Genomic DNA, 26,570 nt, shown 5'->3' on the forward strand with positions numbered 1-26,570 from the left:
ACATTTACTGAATAAAGCATTATTCATTACATTTTTTATACCAATTTTAAACGTCAAGATACACAACCAGAAACATTTAGAAACAAAATAGACATTTAATTTTGTTTTTAAAAGCAACACCTGGTGAACATAAAAGTACAGCAAAGATACAGTATGGAGGGCAACAATCGATCCATTTTCAGGACAATTCATGTTTTTTATGGCATTTCATGGCCATTTTTACTAACATTAACAAGTAGCATTAAATATTAACATTTAGGTACAGTAAGTACAATTAAACAACAGTAATAACAAGTACTGTAACATTGTACATTATGTAACATTAAGTACAGCAAGACCATCAAGTGACAGAAAAACAAATACTAGTAAGTGTGACAAAAACTATTACTATTTCATTAAGTGGCTTAAAAAGAATTTCATTTTAAAAAGAATTGTGGGGTTGTCTAAATTCAGTCACTTTGAGAATAGTGTCGTAATTATAAGACACCTATGGAAGATGTGCGACATACGGCATCCCTAATTCAATCCCTCCCTTATGTAAGTAAGTATTGTGTGGTTCCTATACAAATAACAATATTGCAGTTAATTATAATTAATTATGGTTAATAACAATTGGGCCTACGCTACAGAAATAATAACATACCAAAAGATCTGAATAAATTTTGGCTCTGGCTGTGTATGATAAACCTATCGCAATATACCTCAATCATCTTTTTCCCAGCAAGGACTCTCTCTTATCAGGATCATTATTGATCCTTGCACTGTATCCTGCTGTTCGCTCTTTGCTCATGGACATCTGGAAGCAATAGAATAAATAAAGGTTATCAGATGTTGGTAAAAGCCGCCATGTATAACATATGTTCTATCTGTAAAACATATTCTAGTAAAGCATAAGCTATATATTTTAATTGTGAATTTTTGGTAAATCATGTATACTGCCTTTACAGGTTCATACAAATGCACAGTACCTCTTGAAAAGTTAAAAGTGAAAAGTGAATGTCCTATGGTGTGACACTCAATTACTTGAGTCCAGAGACACACCATAGGACTTTTTCAATTTCTGATGCCAAACAGGCACCTTTGAAGCCACTTATATATTACCTCATGGCCTTGGACCTATTGTTATTCATTTGGTTTTAATGCAAGATGTGCCATTTAAAAAAATAATTATTATAAATTCCTATTCTTTTTTTTTTAGATAAAAAAATGGAAATTTATATTTGTATTAATGGTGTGATATACTAGCATAGGAAACCCCTGTAGAATCAGTTTAGGAGCCTTATATTGCATTTTCCATGCATGCAAGATTGAGTTTATTCAGAGTTTGTCCAGGGACAGTCACACCACAGGACATTTTTAGTATTCGGTGTGAAAACAATCAAACATGAAATAATCCTTCTTTAATAAAAAATCATTGTATAAGTTAGTCCATAGTAAGTAGTTCTATGGAATATAACATTAAATATGTCCACATTTTATTGCGCATGTTGCTAGCACATGGAAATGGCTGCGTCTTGTCTTTTGCCCTTTTTCACAAAACAAAGTCTGTGCGGGTAATGGGCGGTCTTATCACACACACCGCAAGACTAACGTCTGCAAACTGGCACAGCTTATCAACTGCACTTGCCTGCCATTGTCTGTGTCTTCCCATTCTAGTGCGCTTAGACCCGCACTCACCACACACCTGCTGTATTTAACTAGCACAGCCCCGCCTGGCTCATCTCCTCGGTTCACAATCAAACAGCGATGCATTTATGCCTGTCGGGTCTAAATCTGCATCTCCAGCCTCCTCTGGCGACGCATACCTGTAGATCCTCTCCTGATTACTCTTTCAATGCATTCATACATTCACATGCCACACACACTGCGTTTGGCTACCAATTGTATTTAGTACAAGCGCTGCTCATTGCTCTGACACAAACCACGCCACCATCATAACATGGAAATCAACCATTTGTGACAGTCAAAAAAGGAAATGCAAATTAAACCGAAATTATCGCTGTCCCCTGCATGTTGTGTTGCTTCTGCTAACCCAGAATAGCGGTGTGTTGTCTAATTCTGGGCAACTGCGCAGCTCATGTCAAACACTGGAATTGCTCCAGAAGGAAGGGGAAAGCAGCCAATATATCATTTTTAACGCCGTGCCCGGCTCCACCTCCCAGATCGCCCCTTGGAGCTCAGAGGGAGACTTAAGACTGAGGTGACTCCGGTTTTCGGCACACATTTCCCTTCCGGCAAAACAGCGTTTGCAAATGAATTTCCCTTAGACCTTTTTCTTTGCTTTCGGTATAGGAATATGTCAAGATGCCCCAAACAGCCATGCGCTGCTCCACTGCATGAGTGCCTGGACACTGGACTGGACTGGACACTGGACTGGACTGGACACGGTCTGGCCCATCAGTCACCCCTGTCCGGACAAAGGTCCAAACCTCCGCGGGAGCCCTTTCAACCACTCAGTGAGGTCTGTATGTCTTTATTTATATACCATTTCTATACAATGTGGTGGGTACTAACCAGTAAACAGCAGTAAACTGAGCACACTGACACACACACATACAGAGAGATATGTAATATATATATATATATATATATATATATACACACGCATACACTGGGGACTCAGGGAGCCTGTTGCCAAGCCTTCCCGGCCTGTTATTTTAATTGCGTTAGAAACATATGAGGCAGGCCTTCATCCAGCGGATGTTTGAGGGTTGCTGTGTCTATAAATGACTTTATCAGCAGCCTGTATTCGTCTAGAGTCGTGTGCTCCCTGGATCACAACGTCTCCAATTATAGAAGTGGCTTTTGTGACCATGGCCGACATACGAAACAAAGAAAGCGCCAGCGAGCATGTTGCTCATGGTGACACAATATTACAATCCTGCTGCAAAACATCTGATATCAAACGGATTTTAATGTATTATCCGGTTTTGTATTGGCCTAGATTGGGCCAGGGTTGGATAGACAGATACAGCCCCTTGCAATTCTGTTGTTTTTGCACGGTGCCCCAGTTACTGTATGCAATACGGCACTTCCTCGGGGAATTAAGGCACCAATAATAAGTCGATGTAACATTTGCCGTCTGCGAAAACAACTAAATTATATTAAATTATAATATGCAACGGTTCACAGTCCTAATGTCTAATCCAAGGTTAAATGTTCAGAAACCTTGTCTATGTTTGCTTATAGGTTACCATTAAATGCATTTGGCACCATCTCGCTATTTTCCATTCGTTTGGCTTCGGTTGGATTTTGTTCTGAATAAATAATTCAATAAAGGTGAATTGGTTTCCAAAACGTGTGACTTAAATTAAATGCAAGTAACGTGTGCCCCTGTCGTGTCCCATAGAGCCGGATAAAACTGTAACGCACCGCACTATTTGATGGTTATTCTCCACATGATGACTTGTGTATGTGGTTTCTGCGAATTGTACAAGATAAACACATATATTGTAGTAATATGTGCATGAAAGGGTATAATTGATTCAAGTTAAATGGTCTCCATAAAATAGACAAATAATCATTGCTATAAAATAACAATATAGTAGTAATAGGATACAAATATAGCTGGGTTTACAGTTCCATATATTTTCTATAATACATTTCCACTGCTAGGTGTTTGTTAGTTATAGGTAATAAGTACAATTTTTGAAGTATGCGTTAAATAGCAGTAGAGTACAGGAAAGGAAATTGTAATGTCAAAGCAAGACGTGTGTGGAGTCTGTTAATAAAATATGTTTACAGTGTCCAGCCGAAGTATTATTAAAGAAGATTGCACATAAAATGGCATTCATTGTTGTGATATATTGTGTATTGAATATATTACATTTTAAGGTGAAACCTGTGGTGAAATTGAACTTGCTTTGACCTCTTGCATTTATTAATATGTGTTTGTTGGAGCTGTACATGCAGTACATACATCTGTTCTACAGTGGTTACATTGCATCGCCTTTCTTTAATTAAAACAATTATTTTATAAGCTAGGCCTACTTAAAACCACTGGTACTAAACACTACTAAATGCAACTATTTGGGCTAGGTTTCATACATCAATGGTTTGGACTGCGTGTAATGCAAAAATCACATAAAATATCAGAAAACACTTTTAATTACACATCCTTGTTGTGAAAAGGGACTTTGGTATTTTAGCAAATAGGAGCATGGCCACTTTGTCACTTAGACAAGGACCCCGTTCACACTTATTATTATTATATATATATATATATATATATATATATATATATATATATATATATATGCTAATGATCGGAGTCTATATTTTCTTTGTGCTGGTTCAATAGGGAACAGAATTAATACATTTCCCTTTTCAAATGTCTATCTTCGGTACTGCAAGTCTAAAGGTGCTGTTATACAATTCACCCGAAAGCGAAACACATTTAGTAGAACATCTGCATTAAATCACAAATCGTATGCATTAGTTATCAATAGCCTATTGAGATGTATAATCTGAAAATGTCTATTACACACACACACACACACACACACACACACACACACACATATATGAAGTGTCCGTCTCGGTGCTGTTGCTGCAGGTTGTGTCCCATGCAGTCCTGCTGCTGTCAGTGTTTCTTGAGTTCCTCGGAAAAACGTGCAGCCTTTTCTCTGGACTCCACTGCGTTTGTTGTAATTATTGCATTTTTATTTTCTGTTTAACTTGGTCTGGCGAGTGATTGATACCCAGTGAAAGCAGCCTCTGTGATGCGTCTATAGTTAATATCGTCAGACAGCAGCGCTGTGCTCTTCCATCGGTTTGTTTTTTAGTTTTATCCTCATCCTCATTGTAAACCGCGCTTTCATTTCTGCATCGTCCCAGTCGTTTCCTCTAACGCCGGCATTTGTGATTGTCCTGCTCAGCTCAATATAATCGCATTTCGGATTGGATAGTAAACATCTGGTCTCGTTTTAAAATGCATTGATTTGAATGGAAACGCTCTTCGGTTAAATTTATATCGTTTAAATGCAAAATTTTGATAATTAATAAAGTTACCTGGTACCGTTCACTATTTCACAATGCATTTCATACCTGAAAATTGCATATTGTTACAATTCAGACTTCAATCATACTTAGAAGAAAAAATAATAGCAAGTTTACCAGCTACACATTTATTTTCATTGACCGAGTAGTTTTAACTGTTTACATTACAACTCATTACTAAGCCTAGACTATTATATATATATATATATATATATATATATATATATATATATATATATATATATATATATATAAAGATGTGATCTAGCGAAATGTATCAGTACATTTAAGGATATAGATCGATATGACATTAAAACAATACATAGACAATACTGTGTGTCCTGCAGTGTGTAGCTGTGTCTGTGCTGTGTTTATTCCGTGTTTATTCTGTGTTCATTCTGTGTTTATTCCGTGTTTATTCTGTTTATTCCGTGTTCATTCTGTGTTTATTCCGTGTTTGTTCTGTGTTTATTCCGTGTTCAATCCATGTTCATTCCGTTTATTCTGTGTTTATCCCGTGTTCATTCCGTGTTTATTCCGTGTTTATCCCGTGTTTATTCCGTGTTCATTCCGTGTTAATTCTGTGTTTATTCCGTGTTTATTCTGTTTACTCCGTGTTTGTTCTGTGTTTATTCTGTGTTCAATCCATGTTCAATCCATGTTCATTCCGTTTATTCTGTGTTCATTCCGTGTTTATTCCGTGTTTATCCCGTGTTCAATCCATGTTCATTCCGTTTATTCTGTGTTCATTCCGTGTTTATTCCGTATTTATTCTGTTTATTCCATGTTTATCCCGTGTTCATTCCGTGTTTATTCCGTGTTTGTTCTGTGTTTATTCCGTGTTTGTTCTGTGTTTATTCCGTGTTCATTCCGTGTTTATTCTGTGTTTATTCCGTGTTCATTCCGTGTTTATTCTGTGTTCATTCCGCGTCTCTCTGACGCACCTCTCTGGGGGCGGGGCTAGTTCTGACTTAAATCTCTGACCCCATTCACATTGAGTTTAAGAGGCCGGCCTAACTATCAAATGTGCACGGGGTCTTAGTTATACCTAGATTAAGTATTAACGTGTTCACTATTAAATAGTTAGAAACAATTTTGGAGTTTTTAGAAAATGTTAAAATGAAGCTAATTAATTTAAAGCAAACAAGGATTTAAACTGTCAACGTTATAACTACAACTTGCAGACAATACATTTTCAATGAAGATCGAAGAAAATGTCTAAAAATGCTGTAAATGCGCGGTTTGTGTTGCGACAGTTGTCAAAATGGCGCCTCAAATTCAATGCATAGGCGTCTGCCCAATCTGCCTAATGGAGGGCTGGCCTGTGCAGAGCAGCCCAGCAGTGTTAAAACGAGCAGTTTTTCTGCTGGAATTAATTATTGTCTGCATTTGTATAAATCCATCTCCCTGCGGGAACAGATATATATTTGCAATATATGTGATGTATTTTAATCTGTAATCAATACACTTAAGTACATGTTCAGAATATAGGGCAAAGTTCACTTCTACCTGACAGGTCGGGCCTCGCTCTCAGCAGCAGGCGATGCAGGAGGCGCTCCAGTCTGCGCAGGCGCCCACACCGCGATGTGTGATGTACCTAGCGGGGCACTCAAAACGAGCGCCACACGTTCTATCTCCACAGATCCACAATGACTAGATTGCTTCAGACGTAATTTTGGTGTGTAAAGACAGACACCATCTTGTCCAGGTATAGTGCTGTGTACAACCATTTTGTAGGCCTGGAAAAACATGAACTGTTAGTGTTATATTTAACGATGAGTCAAGTTTCTTAAAGAAAATAATATGTAGAGTAGATTATTGCTGGGAAGTCGAATGCGGTTTGTCTATTGTTTTCTTCCCATTCCCTTCTACACTACCAATAATATATGAATATGCATAAGATTAACTCAGCACACATCAACATAGGATTTACCCCCCCCTGGTGTTAAGGACGTATTATATAACTAATGTAAACCATTAAAAATGCAGTCTTCATTCAGTTCATTCAGGATCCACCTGCTCCGTGCACATTAACATGTTTAATATCATGTGCATATTAATGTCACCTGCAGAGCACTTTAATTCAGCTGCTCAGATAACAGCATTTAGCAAGAGGCAACTGGAGGGGCATGTGATGTCCCAGTTTGTTTAGGTAAGAAACACACACACATACACACACATACATACATACACACAGGGATGGGCAGTATTTATGATACATGTATTTAAAATACATATTTCAAATACAAAATAGGATTTTGTAATTTGTATTTGATAGGGTTGATGAAAATGTTTTTGTATTGTATCAAAATACTTCAGTGTTTTGTATTTCGTAGTTTAAAAATACTGTAAAATACTTTGTGAGAAGACTACATAATGACATCATAAAAAAGCTGCCTCAAATTGGTGCCTACTCAGTAATTTGACCAGACTTGTTGAGATCAGAACAGAAAATTGATCCATACCCGAAGAAGAAGGTCAGCATGAGAAAAAGAGACCTCTGCAATGTAGGCCACAGGGCACACACACTCATTCAGTACTCTCCCTCTCTCACACACACCCACACACTCACTCAATCACACGCTCACTCTCTCTCACACACCCACACACTCACTCAATCACACGCTCACTCTCTCACACACACCCACACACTCACTCAATCACACGCTCCCTCTCTCACACACACCCACACACTCACTCAATCACACGCTCACTCTCTCACACACACACACTCACTCAATCACACACACTCACTCAATCACACGCTCCCTCTCTCACACACACCCACACACTCACTCAATCACACGCTCACTCTCTCACACACACCCACACACTCACTCAATCACACACTCCCTCTCTCACACACACCCACACTCACTCAATCACACGCTCCCTCTCTCACACACACCCACACACTCACTCAATCACACACTCACTCAATCACACACACTCACTCAATCACACGCTCCCTCTCTCACACACACCCACACACTCACTCAATCACACGCTCACTCTCTCACACACACACACTCACTCAATCACACGCTCACTCTCTCACACACACCCACACACTCACTCAATCACACGCTCACTCTCTCACACACACCCACACACTCACTCAATCACACACACTCACTCAATCACACGCTCACTCTCTCACACACACCCACACACTCACTCAATCACACACACTCACTCAATCACACGCTCCCTCTCTCACACACACCCACACACTCACTCAATCACACGCTCCCTCTCTCACACACACCCACACACTCACTCAATCACACGCTCACTCTCTCACACACACCCACACACTCACTCAATCACACGCTCCCTCTCTCACACACACCCACACACTCACTCAATCACACGCTCACTCTCTCTTACACACCCACACACTCACTCAATCACACACTCCCTCTCTCACACACACCCACACTCACTCAATCACACGCTCCCTCTCTCACACACACCCACACACTCACTCAATCACACGCTCACTCTCTCACACACACACACTCACTCAATCACACACTCCCTCTCTCACACACACCCACACACTCACTCAATCACACGCTCACTCTCTCTCACACACCCACACACTCACTCAATCACACACTCCCTCTCTCACACACACCCACACACTCACTCAATCACACACACTCACTCAATCACACACTCCCTCTCTCACACACACCCACACACTCACTCAATCACACACACTCACTCAATCACACGCTCCCTCTCTCACACACACCCACACACTCACTCAATCACACGCTCACTCTCTCACACACACACACTCACTCAATCACACACTCCCTCTCTCACACACACCCACACACTCACTCAATCACACACTCACTCTCACACACACCCACACACTCACTCAATCACACGCTCCTTCTCTCACACACACCCACACACTCACTCAATCACACGCTCCCTCTCTCACACACACCCACACACTCACTCAATCACACACTCCCTCTCTCACACACACCCACACTCACTCAATCACACGCTCCCTCTCTCACACACACCCACACACTCACTCAATCACACACTCACTCAATCACACACACTCACTCAATCACACGCTCCCTCTCTCACACACACCCACACACTCACTCAATCACACGCTCACTCTCTCACACACACACACTCACTCAATCACACGCTCACTCTCTCACACACACCCACACACTCACTCAATCACACGCTCACTCTCTCACACACACCCACACACTCACTCAATCACACACACTCACTCAATCACACGCTCACTCTCTCACACACACCCACACACTCACTCAATCACACACACTCACTCAATCACACGCTCCCTCTCTCACACACACCCACACACTCACTCAATCACACGCTCCCTCTCTCACACACACCCACACACTCACTCAATCACACGCTCACTCTCTCACACACACCCACACACTCACTCAATCACACGCTCCCTCTCTCACACACACCCACACACTCACTCAATCACACGCTCACTCTCTCTTACACACCCACACACTCACTCAATCACACACTCCCTCTCTCACACACACCCACACTCACTCAATCACACGCTCCCTCTCTCACACACACCCACACACTCACTCAATCACACGCTCCCTCTCTCACACACACCCACACACTCACTCAATCACACGCTCACTCTCTCACACACACACACTCACTCAATCACACACTCCCTCTCTCACACACACCCACACACTCACTCAATCACACGCTCACTCTCTCTCACACACCCACACACTCACTCAATCACACACTCCCTCTCTCACACACACCCACACACTCACTCAATCACACACTCACTCTCACACACACCCACACACTCACTCAATCACACGCTCCCTCTCTCACACACACCCACACACTCACTCAATCACACGCTCCCTCTCTCACACACACCCACACACTCACTCAATCACACGCTCCCTCTCTCACACACACCCACACACTCACTCAATCACACGCTCCCTCTCTCACACACACCCACACACTCACTCAATCACACGCTCCCTCTCTCTCACACTCACACATAAGTTTGACTGTTTTGGTAGAACCTTTGAACTGTTTTGGAATACCTGGTCTGTAGTATCTCTATTGTAGTTTTCTCTATTGGAGTTTAAGTAAATGTTCTTAATACACTATTAATGTGTATGTGTCCTCTATACCTATATTCTGAGGCTCTCAATAGATTCAGTGGTTGGAGTTGGGTTAATATTCCTTGACAAGTTCTGTTGCTACTTGCTGCTTACGTTTCTGGCTACATTTAACATCAAAACATATTGTTCATTTAATAATTGTTGACAAAGTGCTGGAAAATGTTTGTTTTCAACTTCCAAATAGGTGTCCAATGATTGATAAATAAATAATTGATTGCTAAATGATTGTACCCTAATTGATGTAGCTGTTTAGTAGGATCATGATTTTGCATACCATTGCATGAATGACTGGCTGACACATAATTTATTATTATATTTATGATTAACAATCAAATGATTAATTACTTAGAAACTTGTTGGTATGAATAAAGGTGCCATCAGTTGTCTTCTCATGAATGACTTGTTTGTCATTGAGTCAGTGTCGCAGATGCAATGTAGGCCCTTCATTACCAAACACCAAGTAACTAAATTAGGATACAATTATGAGTCATTGGCAAACTGTTAGTTAAACATTAAACTGTTGGTTACTTTAAAACTAACCTTCATCTGGGTGATCACATGGATATGTGAATATTTGATCTGTTAACAGGTTGCATATGTCAGATTTAGCGCATGACTCGTTAGGCAGAGAAAAACTATCAAACATTGTCTACTTAATCAATGGAGTCAGTGTACTGGTGAAGGGATAGAGCAAATAGGCCGATAGATGGAAGATTTGCAAAGTGATTTTCCTTGTAAAAGTATTTTTAGTATTTTTAAAATACAAAAATACAGTAGTTTATTTTGATACATGCTGTGGCTGCTGTATTTTGTAGTTTATTTTGATACACTTAAAATTAAAGTATTTCGTATTTTATTTAAAAATACATTTTGATGTATCTTTGCCCTCCCCTGCATACACACATGCACACATACAAACTATATATACACATATACATATGCACCGTCACCTACAAAATTACTGGCGCCATTGATAAAGATGCGAATAAAGGCTGTATGACATAAACACATGTAATATGTAGAAAGCGATTGTCCACAACTTTTATTAAAAGCATGCTTTGTTTATAACTAAATCCCGAGGCCGTGTAGCTGCTCCTCTCAGTGTGGGTCAGTCAGCGGTGACGTCAGATGTGTTTGCAGAGTGACTGTCAGACCAGCCCACCTGCTCACTGATTGGGTCAGGAAGACCCGTCACTCAAACCTGCTGGACCAATGGAGACCCAGGATCCACGCCTCCCTGTAAATCCCGCCCTCAGCGCCAAAACTCGTAACGAAACAAAATAAACCGAAAGCAAAGATCGCAGCATCGCAAGCAAAGACAGGGACTGCAGGCGAGTTTTGCTCTCGATTTAACACTACTTGCTTTCAAGGTTTTTTTTTTTTTTGTTTGCTTTCTATACATTTTTTTTGTTTACAATTCTATACATTTTGCTTTCGATTTTTTTATTTTTGATCTCAACATCACTTTTTTCTCGTTTTTTCGTTGTTATATATATATATATATTTTTTTTTTGAATGCGATACTTATGGCGCTAATTTGAGCCCATATATCTAATACATGGTTGCATGGGATAAATAAACATTATGTAATGTTAAGCATTCGTTTTAAAAACTCTGATACAAAGCAACCATATATTGGGACAAGTTTAAACAGAATGTGGCTCATAAACATAGTGTAACTAAGAGTTTAATGATGGTTTGAGTTTACATATAAAGTGGGTTTATACTTAGCCTATGTTGTATATATTTAATAATCAACACACAGTTGTTTTATTTATACAATTATTCACTTTTCTCTGTATTGATTTTTTTTATGTTGGCATGGATTATCCTCCATATAGGCTAACTTTAAACTATCGAAGAATAAACCAACTAGGCTAAGTAAGTATTAACCATTTTTAACCATCGAAACAAGACTTCCAAGATGATCAATGGCTGCTATGACTGTCGAGTCCGTGTTGGTTGCGCTTCATGAAGCCTGGACTCAAATGTTTCAGTTGTCTCGGTGTTTCGGGAAGCCTTATTCTGCCATCACTAGCTAATAATGCCAGTTTATGTCTAACAGTTATCCTGACCAAAACACCGGGCTTAAATACCTGTTATTTCATATTATAAAGATTTCACCTGTGTAGCTGTATACTGGACCCAAACACAGGAGTTAAATGCCGGGTATTTCACGTTATGAAGATCACGAAGTTTCAGACGTATTGGGATAGTCAACCGAATTAATAAAACCCACTTGCAAACTAAAAAAAATCGTACACAGATGCACACATTTGGTGAAGTGGATTCGTGATGACTACGTCACAGAGGTCACAGGCATTAGCTGCCTAATGTTGGAGAAATCGATGCTGACGTTTACGCGCATGCGTTGATCAGCGCCACTATAGGTACAACAGACAACTATGTATACTACTGTTATAATGGTTTACAAATTAATGATTGCTAATTAAACGATGTGGTGAGAAACAAATAGCACAATTGATTCGGCATTTTATAATACATCAGATTATCGTTTGGTGTGACTTAAATATCCATCAGTAAATTATATTTACAATTACAAAACAAATATAACTAATATATAAAACAACTAGTTTCGTGGTTATCTTAAAGCCCTAAACATAGAACTGAACACTTTATGCACTAGATTACCCATCAAAAATCTTGAATGCAGCCGTGCACATGTTGAGTTCGCCATGTTGCGCTTCTGGAAACGATGTAACCAATGTTAGAATAGTTAACATTAATATATATCTGATGATAAAGTGGAGAATATACAATAAACATATGCAATATCCTCAAATACACGTGTACACTTTAAGCTTCATCGCGATGAATGTTTGCGAATAAATGTCCACATCGATTTCTCCCTCATTCGACTGCTAATGCCTGTGACGTCATTTCGACAGTGAGTTCAGTTTTAGCCGGTCATGGTCGTCGGAAATGACCTTCACGAAATCTGGACCGTGTGGACACGTAGGTTTTGTGTGCAATTGGGGATAATGAATTCATATTGTCGTGTGAGTATCCCAATACATTTGAAAGGATAGTTTTTGGCGATTCGCCTGTTGTTTTCGAGTCGTAGTCTGAAAAGGTGATAGAAGCCTAACAACACGTAAAATGCAACACCACGCCAGTTGCCTTTTAACATTCAATTTGTGCATCACTAAGAATATAATTTTAATTTGGTTTCATAAATCACATTTTAAAACCAGTCTGTTTTTTCCCACTCTGCATAAATGCATTGGTTGTGATGGTTTACCCTTTCTCAGAGAAATGCACCAGGCAGTGACTGAACTGAATAATTGAATTTAGTGGTCGTTTTTAACTCTTGCCAAAATGTCCAGTACACTTACATAAATAAGTTAAATCATGTTATATCACCGACGTTAATAACATTGCATTAGATTACCTGCATTTGTCATTAAACGTGTCTGTAATGTCAAAATAACAAAGCACGCACATGCAGATTTATTCACCTCCAAAGCAGTTTCTAAGTCCGTTTTTATTGCGGTTGATCTCTCAGCTACTTCATTGCACTCAGAATTGAGCTCAACATGTGTTTCACTGGAACTTTTTTAATTCTTGCGTGCTACAAAAATAAAATACTACAAACGGTGTTGGGTGGGGGTTCACCCTTGCTCTAAAGACTGCTATGACTCTTTAATCATCCTCTTTGTTTTGTTTTTTCTCCAGGTTTCAACATCATCGGTGAAATAAATATGCATTGTGGAGCGAAAGTATGCATTATATGTGGTTGTCTCCTACTACTTGTGTATTGGATCGGATTCCACCAGATATACAGCACCTTTAATTCCCACCTGCAGCCTCCGATACAATCCCATGGATGTCCACAGTATCCATTGGAGGAAACTATTGCCCCGGTGAAGGGTTCCAGGCACTTTATGGTGGCTGCCTACGAAGACCACAGAGAAAGAAGGGTGACTCGTATCATTGGGATCAATAATAGAGAGGATCACCAACCACTTAATTGTGTCTTTTGCTGTGCGGACAACAAACTGGTTTATAAAGAGGCAGAGATTGATATGCACAGTGACCACTTTGGCTTCCCTTTCGTGACGACGGACACACTCTGCAAGGAGGAGCCTTCCTGCAATGCCACACAGGTCACCATTCTCGGACACGGAGACGTAATGGAAATTAAAGATGTCCGCTTTCTGCCCATAAGGAACCAGGAGAAGCGAGAGGATGCCTTCCCTTATGAGTTCACAGTGTGCATTTCCAATCTGTTTGGCAACTACAACAACGTCCTGCAGTTCATACAGACCATAGAAGTGTACAAGATCCTGGGAATTGAAAGGGTGCTCATCTATAACACCAGTTGCAGCCCACTGCTGGAGAAAGTGCTGCAGTATTACAAAGAGGAAGGCACCCTGGAAGTAGTGCCCTGGCCGATCACAAGTTTCCTCAATCCCTCCTCAGGTTGGAACTTCCAAGAGCACAAGGGGGATCTGCACTACTACGGCCAGCTGACCACGCTGAACGACTGCATTTACAGGAACATGTATAGGACCAAGTACCTGCTCCTGAACGACATCGACGAAATCATCGTGCCTTACCAGCACAACAACCTGCACAAGCTCATGGAGCAGCTCGCCATGCAGAACCCAGGGACCAGTGTCTTCCTCATCGAGAACCATATCTTCCCCAAGAACTACTTTGACGACAGCAAGAGATTCGTCCTGCCGCTTTGGAAGCGAGTGCCGGGGATCAACATAATGGAGCACATCTACAGAGAGCCCGACCGCAAGAATGTTTATAACCCAACAAAGATGATCATTAACCCCAGACAAGTAGTGCAAACATCTGTGCACTCAGTTTTGAAGAGTATGGGGAGAACATTCAAAGTGCCTCCCGACGTAAGCAGGATCGTGCATGTGCGGGTCCCACTGCAGGGCCACCTCACGAAAGAGCAACTGCACGTCGATGCCAAGCTGTGGGAGTATGAAGCGGAGCTCATTCCAAACATTAACAAAGTCATAGAAAAATTAGGGATAGTGGATTGAGGTTTTTTTTTTTTTCTTGAAAAACATGAGGGAAATTCAAACATCCACTAGTGGAAACTACCTCAGTGTCCCACAAGTTTCTTTGTATTTGATACAAAGCTGTGTGGATTTGGACATTGCACTAATGGCTGCCGCACTCTCTCTTTCTGTGCGCTCTGCGTTGATAGTAGATGCACACTAAGACAAGCAGCTGGTTAGAAAAAGGAATTGGAAACCTTCATATTAAATAAGTCAGGGAAGTATTTTTAGAAATGTAAAAAAGTGTGATATTTCTTAGTTTCACACATCGAATGATAACTAACTTTGCAAATGAAGGAACTGAAGCGACATCATTCCAAATAACTATTCTCAATAATGTGTTCTTAAATTTGATCCCCCTTTTTTCTTGCAGGAGGGGGGCATCCGTAGTTCCCTCTTTAGAGACCCTTATCCAAAGTGTTTATCACACTCGGCTATAGAGCAAAGTCAATTTCAAAATCCAAATATCCTTTATTTAATATAGCACTAAGGGAATTAAAAGTGTATAATGCTTTGAAACAAATGAATTAATCTGTGTAGTATTGCACTGTGCAAGCCGTATTCCTTTTGAATTATGTGCCTTTTAAAATCCATTCTGATGCCATTCTGATAACACTTGTATCATCCTGGAATGCATATTTCACCTGCCATCTTTAATTCACAAATCAATATTTAAAAAAATATAGGGAATAGGGAATCATACATAAAGTACTTCTGTAAGAAATTATTTCTGCTTACCTGATTTACAAAAATGACTGTTTTTAGTGGCTGTGTGTTTGTTTTTTCCACTGGAAAGTGCAATGAACAGAATTATTGAATTTAACTTGTAGGGAAAAAAGGGAAACCCTGTGCATGATTATTATTTGATTCAAATGTACCTCTCTATCTCTCTCTCTCTCTCTATATATATATATATATATATATATATATATATATATATAATGTTTACTAATCAATGGTTCATGTGTACAGTTTATTTTGACGGTTACATTGAAAATTACATTTGCGGTACTCCCCACTGTGCAATGCAGCTCATTGTGTATCATTCTCTATTACAGAAAGTCAGATGCTAGTATCTATTATGTCAGATAAGCAAGAGCTACCACTATCATCTCTCTTCCTGGGATAGGTAGGAGTAGGATTTGCTAATGTTCTTCAGTAAGCCGTTTTCACCTATTGCAAGCATTTGAAACTGGATAACAACATTAATGTGAAGATCAGATAGTGGGGTGGTAAAGAAAAGAAAATGCAGCTTGTCCAGTTGTTGCCAGACTGGGTTTACAGCCTGGTAATGGACTGGTTTCCATTTAACTGAATTTCAGAGCTGCTAAGAACAACTGGTCTCAGAGGGCACCCACAGAAACTGCAATTTGTTTGGTGCTGCAAGTCACAATAGACAGCAACTCAGCAGCAAAAACAATTTCTCTGCACAGAATGGAAGCTGACATCTATAAAGGTAGTGGGATTATATGAATTGAACTATGAACAACAAAGAGAAAGCTGGAACAAACTGTTTGGGGTGGAGCTTCATGATGCATTTATTTTGTAAACACACACACTGGATAAGGAACAATAGCCGTCACTAGAACAGCGTTCCACTCTACAAGCTTGGGTGCCCTGAGCTCGGTCCAGGAAAAATTAAAAAAACTCAAAGCAGGAACCTTTTTAGAATTACCTACAAAAAGTCGGCAGCTCTCCTACTAAGAGTACAGAGCTTAGTTTTAAAACACAAATAAAGACTGATAAAAATGTTAAGAATCATATTTTATCCAATTTATTTCTTCACACATTCTATGTATTGTATTTAGTAGTAGAACAACACATGAAATGATGTATAGTGGCTAAGATACAGATGTAATGTCCCAGTATTATGCCAAAAAGTGTCACAGTTAAATTGTCATTGTTAAATAGTGTTGAAAATGTTTTTCATAGAATGGAATAAAACTTACCTGTTAAGGTTTTTTCCCATATTGGTGATACCAGGATATGTATTGTACAGGAACTATTGTATTATTTCAATACATAACTGCCTATACTGAAGTTCCTTACTCCATACTTCCTTATTTGCAATTTGCACAAAGGGTGGGTGTACTTTTATTTAAAATGTAAGCAATGAAAGGACATAAAGCAATTAAAAGATACAATTTTCAGCTTGTAAATAACAGTGTACAAATGCTTTGCAGTCTATGAATAGTGCAAAATCTGATAATTGCTTCCACTATACTTCTATGATGCAGATTTTTGTGATAAATCTGTAATTCTCACAGTAACAATGTTGTCTGGCAATGCGTGTTACATTCTTACAAACACAAGTGCCCTCTTCATGGACATAAGCCTATGGCAAAGCTCAAGGTGTTGTCATTCATTAATATAAGCACAATACATAATCTAGTAGTAAAGGGTCAATTGCAAAGAAATTGCAGCGTTGGTAGGGTACTATATTGGGATGATCCCCAGTTAATACACTGCTTTGAGATCATTGCAATTAGTGTTCGAATTGAGGGGGGCTGGGGGGACCGGTCTCCCCATAAGAGTTAAGCGACCCTCCATAAGAGAGAATTTTTTACTTGGGTGGGTCCCATGTTATTTAAGTCGACTGCTCTTGCACTTCCATATGTCAGTCTGTAGGGCACTTTTAGAACTTAAGAAAGATTACAAACGAGAGGCGGCCATTCGACCCATCGTGCTCACAGCTCATAGCAAACCATTTTGTGTGTAGCCTGCAGTACGTCCCCTGCATGTTTATGATTGTAACTACAAGAGAGTTACTGGTTGCTTATGATTCTATATACATATAGCAAGTTCTTTGATTTATTACATTTAGAAAAAATACACCCCTCCCATTACACAAATAAAGTAATATAATAAACTTCAGCATGGTTAGCTCAGCTGCCTGGCATACTGAACAAGGCAAGTCTAAAAACAGGTTTTATGTTTAGCAAACATAGGGTAAGACCCAAATAATGTGACACTGGCAAAGGGACATGTTGTGTGACACTATTTGACATAACAGAGGCCCGGGAAAGGGCATTACAATCTACACATGATTTGGATCCTTATTCCTTATTCCTTATTTTTCTCAAAATAAGTAATGATTACATATATATATATATATATATATATATATATATATATATATATATATATATACACTCACCTAAAGGATTATTAGGAACACCATACTAATACTGTGTTTGACCCCCTTTCGCCTTCAGAACTGCCTTAATTCTACGTGGCATTGATTCAACAAGGTGCTGAAAGCATTGTTTAGAAATGTTGGCCCATATTGATAGGATAGCATCTTGCAGTTGATGGAGATTTGTGGGATGCACATCCAGGGCACGAAGCTCCCGTTCCACCACATCCCAAAGATGCTCTATTGGGTTGAGATCTGGTGACTGTGGGGGCCAGTTTAGTACAGTGAACTCATTGTCATGTTCAAGAAACCAATTTGAAATGATTCGACCTTTGTGACATGGTGCATTATCCTGCTGGAAGTAGCCATCAGAGGATGGGTACATGGTGGTCATAAAGGGATGGACATGGTCAGAAACAATGCTCAGGTAGGCCGTGGCATTTAAACGATGCCCAGTTGGCACTAAGGGGCCTAAAGTGTGCCAAGAAAACATCCCCCACACCATTACACCACCACCACCAGCCTGCACAGTGGTAACAAGGCATGATGGATCCATGTTCTCATTCCGTTTACGCCAAATTCTGACTCAACAGAATGCTTTGCTGCATACCTCGGTTGTAACGAGTGGTTATTTCAGTCAAAGTTGCTCTTCTATCAGCTTGAATCAGTCGGCCCATTCTCCTCTGACCTCTAGCATCAACAAGGCATTTTCGCCCACAGGACTGCCGCATACTGGATGTTTTTCCCTTTTCACACCATTCTTTATAAACCCTAGAAATGGTTGTGCGTGAAAATCCCAGTAACTGAGCAGATTGTGAAATAGTCAGACTGGCCCGTCTGGCACCAACAACCATGCCACGGTCAAAATTGCTTAAATCACCTTTCTTTCCCATTCAGACATTCAGTTTGGAGTTCAGGAGATTGTCTTGACCAGGACCACACCCCTAAATGCATTGAAGCAACTGCCATGTGATTGGTTGGTTAGATAATTGCATTAATGAGAAATTGAACAGGTGTTCCTAATAATCCTTTAGGTGAGTGTATATATATATTTACTGTTTCTCAATAAATGATCAATGGATATGTATTTCTTGTTACTGTTTTCAGTTTTTCTGCAAAATAAGTAATATTTACTTTTTATATTTCTGATTCGTTGTTTTAGAAAAATAAAGAATGGTTAGGGGAAGTGACCCAATTAAGCCCACCAAAATCTAAGGTATACATGTTTTATTATAGATATGTGAATTGCTTCCCAATAAAGTGGGCATTCAATCAAAGATTAATCTCTCATCTAAATACTTGTGGTTGATTTTGTCATAAATTTACTACATTAACTTATTTAATTGCAAAACTGAAAAGTCTGGAGCGGGCTTATAAGGTACATATGTACCCTGTAAGCCCACGTGTCCCAAATAAGCCCACAACAGTTTTAATAGTAAATACTTGTATTAAGTACTCAATATTTTATAGATTATTTAATTCAGACCTCAAATAACCAACCTAACCAATTAAACCAATGCATTTTTATATTATCTGAGACTAGTTTTCATCACACGGAATTGTTGCACTTGCACAGGCAGTTAGCTCTGCTGGTTGTTGTGGTTGGGGCCGGGGCTGTTGGGGCTGTGGAAGTCTGCACAGGTGCTTCAGAAAAAGGAGCATGATCTGTGGACACTTGTCTGTCCACCCGGCTCTGGCTCACAGGGAATATTCCAGTGCTGTCAAAGCCACCAATGATGTTTTCTGGCTTGAGAGATCTAGTTTCGCAGGGAATTCCTCCTTTCAAATGTTGTCCCTGCTAACACAAGAATGACAGCGCAGTTCTTTCCTCCATTACCTTTTGACTAGGGATGCAGTGATCGATCGGGCACCGATCAGTATCGAGCCAATATGGCAAAAAAATATTACCGGCCGACTGCTTTAAAATGGCTGATATTTCAGATGGCTATTTCTTTCTGATGGTGCAGCTTTTATTGCATGTAACTAAGCATCCGATTTATTCAACTCATGTACCTTTAACAAAATATGAAACACACACATGAACTGAAATGCAGTTCCCCCCCCGACCTGCTCTCGTTCTATAGGCCAGTGTTAGACCAAAGTAACATGTTATTGCAGTCGCTATAATTTTTTTCTCAGTCTACCCATTTTGTCCCCATAATGAGAATAAGGTAAGTAGTTCAGTTAATTAATGAAAAGGATGTATTCTGAATAATATTAATTAATTTAAAGCTTTTTTAATATGAGGTACATTGGGCTCTGGGCTTAGTGGGCTTATTAAGAACAACAGTGGTCCATGGGAAATTAACCTCAATATTTTTTATAGAGTTAATGTTAACGTAATATCTTCATAATACATAAACTACATATTTTTTTACAACTTAGACCATGTTTATTATTGTTGGTAGAACAAATTCAATTATTATTCTGCTTTCAAGCCATGTGCTAATAGGCTTTTCAAGGGCGCTGTTTCTTTTAAGCCCATGTGAGGAACCCTGGATAATGTTTTACAATAAAATGTATTAATGTTTGAAATACTAATATGTCAGCAGAGACAATTGTATTAATTGTCAAGCAAGCAAATGTTAGCAAGGCTGTTTTTATGAGTGCTGATGCTGCAAAAGTTACTCCCAGCATCGGCATCAAGATTTCTGGAGAGGTCACCTCATAGTTAATGATCAAAAGTTGCTTTGAGGACTATGGGACCCGACCTTTCCCAGTAGATCAAAGGAAGCCATCTGATTTCCACATTCCACACCTCCCCCCAGGAAGACAACCAGAAACATTCAGAAACCTGACCTTAAGACAACACTTTGGGAAACCTGTGACTGACCCTGCCCACATACCCACATGTCATGCATTGTATAAAAAGCTGTTCACTTCTGCTGTTCAGAGAGAGACTTTGCTCAGGTGGAGAGCTTCCATGTCAGAGCCTCTCAGGCCTGGCATGTAAAATAAATACATTTATCCTCTGTGCATCAAGACTGGGTTCTTCACCATGTTACAAAAACAATTACATTTTAAGATTATAATAATTGATAGAACATTACATATTGTTTTATCTGAAAACATCAACAGTTTCTCATTTTTTGTGGTTCTATTGCATCTATCTGTGTGACCATAATTCAGACAGTGTCCCTCAATAGCTCCGGAAACTCATGAAATCTATATATTCAAATACAAAATAGTGCTTTAAAATACCAAGCAAATTCATCATATAAGGTTTAATTTGATTTATTAATCTCCTAATTTTACAATTATTAACAATATTCACCAAGTTTGGTCACCACATTCAAGAAAAATGGCTTCTTGGGACGGCCCCTCATAATGCAAAGTTTTGGGGTGACTTCAAAAATGGCAGCACAAAGTCATACAGAACTCAAGAACAAATAATGTAATTGGCTCCAAATAAAAAATAACATGACAGTAACAACTTTGTGCATTTGCTGTGAAACAGATCATCCTTCTAATATTTCCTGTCTTTTTTGTATTTTGAAATATCTAGATAGGTAATTACTTATTTTAGTAAGTAATAAGTAATGGTTACTTATTTTTACGTTCGCCTGTTGGTTACTATTTCTTATTTCCTGGTTCCGAATTTTAGGATATGAGAACACCATGCATATCGATACAATAACATATGACAATATTTCTCTTTACTTATACTTTGTACATTGATATGTTTATAAGTAATAATCAACATAGCAGGAGGGTTCAAGGATCTACTATGGCTTTGTGCAAGGAAGTCAGGCACTAAAGGTAGGCTATGGCAAAGAGGGGCTTCTTTATGGGCTGACAGAGAGACAGTGTCATGGTTTTTCAATATATTAGTGCTGCTTATTCTTCATTTCCCAGTTTGAGGACACTTATCTTTACATATATCAATAGAAAGTAGCATACAGCACATCTCATCACACATTGTTTACTTCAGGCAGTAATCTATAGAAGTCAGCGGAAGACATAGGAGGTATCTAGAGGGGCTATGGAGCCTCCAGCGCAGGGAAGGGACTTGCTGCCTGGTATCTCTGTATTGTCATAGACCCCAGACGCTTTTTGTGGCTGTTATTCTGTATTGTTTTTCCTTGCATTCATAATAAAAATAAAATGAAAAATCCATGATAGTGTACGACTCACTACATCAATATTATAGGCTAACAGTAAACAGTCTCAGGCAACAGTTCTCATTACTAATTTTTCATATATTGATATACTTAAATATATAATTGATTTAAAACACAAAATTGTAGGCCTACTGATTACTTATTTCTTGAGAACAGGAAAACACACTCTTGCTACATATCACTGCGGCAATTACATGCTCCCCAAAGAATAACTGTTAAAAGAATAACTATGACAAGTGTTATCATAGCTATTTTATCCAAGGCTAAAGAATAAGTAATGGCATGTACTGTGTGTTACTTTTTATCAGTGGCACACCTTCATCTCACGTGTTGGATGGGGGTTGGTGGTAAATTACACTTACATGTAACTTACACTTTAACCTTTAAATAACATGTATGCTTCTTATAAATGTATTAAAAACAGGGAAACAGAAATAAATAACAATTTCTTATTTTATGAGAACCAGGAAACAGAAATAAGTAGGCCTAATCATTACTTTTTTTTTTTTTTTTTTACAAACTAGGACACAAATAAATTATGATTACATATTTGTTATCTACCTTTTACTTTTTATAGTATTGCCAAATGCTATTTTATCGATGTATGAAAAATAAGTAATGAGAACTATTGCCTTATTGTATCGATGTGTTTGTAATGGTGTTATATATGTCCTACAATTCAGAACTAGGAAATAAATAACCATTACTTATTTTGTGAAAAACAGGGAAACAGAAATAAGGAATGAGTAACCATTACTTATTTCTTGATCAAACTAGAAACAGAAAAAAAAGTAATTCATTAAAAAATAAAATAAACAGGCAAACTTAAAAAGTAACCAACAAGGAAAAGTAGAAATAAGTTACCATACTTCGAAAACAGGGAAACAGAAAAAAGGAACCATTACTTTTTTTTTTGGAAACCGTGGTTCAGAAATAAGAAATAAAGATCCATTAATTGTTTTGTTGAAAAACTGAAAACAGGAATATTAAATAAGTGTTCATGATTTATTTCTTGTAAAACAGGGACAAATAAGTAATCATTACTTATTTTTGAAAAACAAGGAATAAGGAATCAACTTCACAGTGGTGATTTGGAGTGTGTGTGGTGAGAACTCCCTAAGAATGTCTATTTTAATTACACATTTTTTAATAACAGACTAACTCAAATTCTAGTTTTTGATCTGGCTGACAACAAATACACAAAAATATGTCTGTTGTCTAGGTACAGTAAAGCAAATTAAAAAAGACACCAGAGTATAGTAAACTCCTTTTTGATTTTATGAATCAATCAGAATCTGAAGGAGGGTGATAAGCAGTCTGAGTTTTTATTAAAGGTTTTTACATTTGAGTTCTTTTTTTTTTTTTATGAAGAGTATTGAATGTTTGGGAACAAAAGTCTCCTTATCAAAATGAAACACAGTGCTTAATAAAATTAAGTAAAATAAAACTATCAAATGAACAGCATGAAAAAAACAAAACATCTGACAGCCAACTCTGCAAACTCATCTTAACACGAGAGAAAGGTATCCCTGTACCTAGACTGTTCATATTACACTAAAACAGAATTAAAACCAAAGCATTAAGCCGTTCAAATTAAAACTTAACTCAAACATAAAAAGGCAAGGCACTACAGTTCAGGCAATTCACGTGTTCAGGGCACATCTGGCAGGTTGTCCTTGACATATCTATTTGGCCTCAGTTTCACTTTGGACTCTTTACTTTGTTTTCCTGCTGATAACAATTAGAACCACAAGTTTCCATTAACGAGGGAGGGGGGGGGCCTTCCCCTTCATTACAGTTATATAATTATATCTATCCGTTATTTGTGTATATACAGATCACCTTTTCTAAAAGTTCATTAGGTTGGCGAATGGGATAATTAAAAGAAAATACCAAACCTGACAACTACAATCTAACCATAATTTGACAACCATATATAAATAAATAGTCAAAAAACACCTGTTTTCTTTTAGTATGAACAGTGTTGTTTTCCTCCCCAGATGGTTAAGCTTGGCTATTCACTGTACTAAATTACAGCATATTCTCCTGAGCTCTTCAGCACTCCTGTCATTATGTATTTTATATAAGTCTGCTTCCTCATGTAGAACTGTACATCTGCACTTTTGTAATTCTTAAATTGTACTTTGTATAAGTGCTTTTTTTAAAATTTGTATTCATTTTTATTACTGCACTTTTGTAATGCTTCTGTAAACTGTACATCGTCCTGGTTAAGGGCATCTGCCAAGAAAGAAATAATAATAAAAACAATAACTGAAGCTTTTTTTTTTTTCTTCTTCTCGCCGGTAGACTAATCTACACCGACACCAGAGCGTCACACACAGTGTAGATAATATCCTCAAGCTGTTACTCATTGATCATTTACCACACAACATCTCCAGATATTTTAAACACATACATGCATGAAACACTTTGGAAATAAAAAAAAACTCTGACACATCTCATTAAAATCATAGAGAAAACGAACTAGTACGGAGGGGGTACCATATCCTGTTTCAGGCCCTCAGCATTTGCTTAGTTTGCTTACCCACACACACTCTCACACACCTTCCTCCTCAGGTTGTCCTTCATCACTGAAGACAACTTCCACTACAGCTTTTTTGATGACTTATAATCCAATGCAGGATTGACAGGGCACACAACAAGCTGAGCCGTTTCAGCTCCTCAGGTCTCCTCTGACATTTCACCAGTTGTTTTTCGGCTCTTGGCTCTTCAGCCAGCTTAACCCCTTCATGGTATTGTAGATCATACGACCTTATTTAGGCAAATATATACAAAAATTCATATACCTTCCTAACTGAGAAATTTAGGATTGTGGTAAAGGACGTAGGGAGTCAGCTTTGAAGTTCTGTGTTTTAAGATACAGGCCTGTGCTCACCAAAGTACGACAGATAACACATCCATGCTGCACCACATTCCATTCCATTCCAACTGAAGATTTATTTTGTGAAGCAGAGACATTCAAGGTACTTTATATATTATTATTATTATTATTATTATTATTATTATTATTATTAATAATAATAATAATAATAATAATAATAATAATATTTAATTACTATTTTTCTGTCTTAGCAGATGCCCTTATCCAGGGTGACTTATAACATAAGTGCAAATCAAAGTGCAAAAATACAGTTTTTAAAGTAAAGGCATCAATCATTATAAATTCAATTTACATAAAACATAGCAATACAAAATATAAAATACATTTTACAACTTCCAATTTACACAGGCAAGTACAGTAAGTGAGGTCCTACATCCTGGACGGTAAAGCTGAGCGCTGTCAAGATGTAGGGTCACAGTCAAGGTCTACGGGAAAGGGAGCAAGGAGGAAAACAATCAAGAACGCAAGAAGCATAATAAAACTAATAAAACGAATAATAATACTTACTAATATAACAGTAACTGTAATGATAAATTAAAACAATTTGTCCATTTCAGCATCATTTCACTCATTAAAACTATTTACAGCACTGTACGCACCAGGCAGTGCAATCTGCACACGCAAATCATTCTGTTTTGATAAGATTGCAATATGCCCAATGTACACAGCACAATATAGCAGTATGAAAAGGTGTTATCTAAAGAAGGAGAGATAATGTGCAAATGCAAATAGTAGGTGAATACAAATTTACAACGTTCATTGCAGTCTTTTTATTTTCACTACATTTGTTCTGCCATTGGAAAAAAAAAAAGACTATTAACTTCTATTAACTATTAACAGTTATTTAACTTCTAGTCAAACTTTATTATGATCATTATCTGTGCAATGTATACAATAATAAAGTGCTCTTAGGATATACAGTGAGGGAAAAAAGTATTTGATCCCCTGCTGATTTTGTACATTTGCCCACTGACAAAGAAATGATCAGTCTATAATTGTAATGGTAGGTGTATTTTAACAGTGAGAGACAGAATAACAACACAAAAATCCAGAAAAACACATTTCAAAAAAGTTATAAATTGATTTGCATAAATAAGTATTTGACCCCTTCGACTTAGTACTTGGTGGCAAAACCCTTGTTGGCAATCACAGAGGTCAGACGTTTCT

At 38.3% G+C, this 26,570-nt stretch overlaps 1 protein-coding gene across 3 annotated transcripts; it reads left to right on the top strand.

The window, feature by feature from the left end:
• The first annotated feature begins 2,085 nt into the window (after nt 1-2,085).
• On the top strand, nt 2,086-17,212 carry LOC136758619 (uncharacterized). Of its 3 annotated transcripts, XM_066713158.1 has the most exons (3): nt 2,086-2,200; nt 2,293-2,461; nt 13,896-17,212. In XM_066713158.1, exon 3 carries the CDS (start codon nt 13,922-13,924, stop codon nt 15,224-15,226), a length of 1,305 nt encoding a protein of 434 aa, XP_066569255.1. In that variant the 5' UTR covers nt 2,086-2,200; nt 2,293-2,461; nt 13,896-13,921; the 3' UTR covers nt 15,227-17,212. The 3 variants fall into 3 exon arrangements, with proteins under 3 accessions (XP_066569255.1, XP_066569254.1, XP_066569256.1); XM_066713157.1 differs by lacking the exon at nt 2,086-2,200 and having other exon boundaries at nt 2,207-2,461; XM_066713159.1 differs by lacking the exons at nt 2,086-2,200; nt 2,293-2,461 and adding an exon at nt 13,093-13,219.
• The last annotated feature ends 9,358 nt before the right edge of the window (nt 17,213-26,570 follow it).

The sequence above is a fragment of the Amia ocellicauda genome, chromosome 9 (assembly GCF_036373705.1).
Source record: "Amia ocellicauda isolate fAmiCal2 chromosome 9, fAmiCal2.hap1, whole genome shotgun sequence".
NCBI lineage: Eukaryota > Metazoa > Chordata > Actinopteri > Amiiformes > Amiidae > Amia > Amia ocellicauda.

Coding starts and splice junctions, on each gene's coding strand:
- LOC136758619 (XM_066713158.1), top strand. CDS start 13,922: ATGCATTGTGGAGCGAAAGTATGCATTATATGTGGTTGTCTCCTACTA.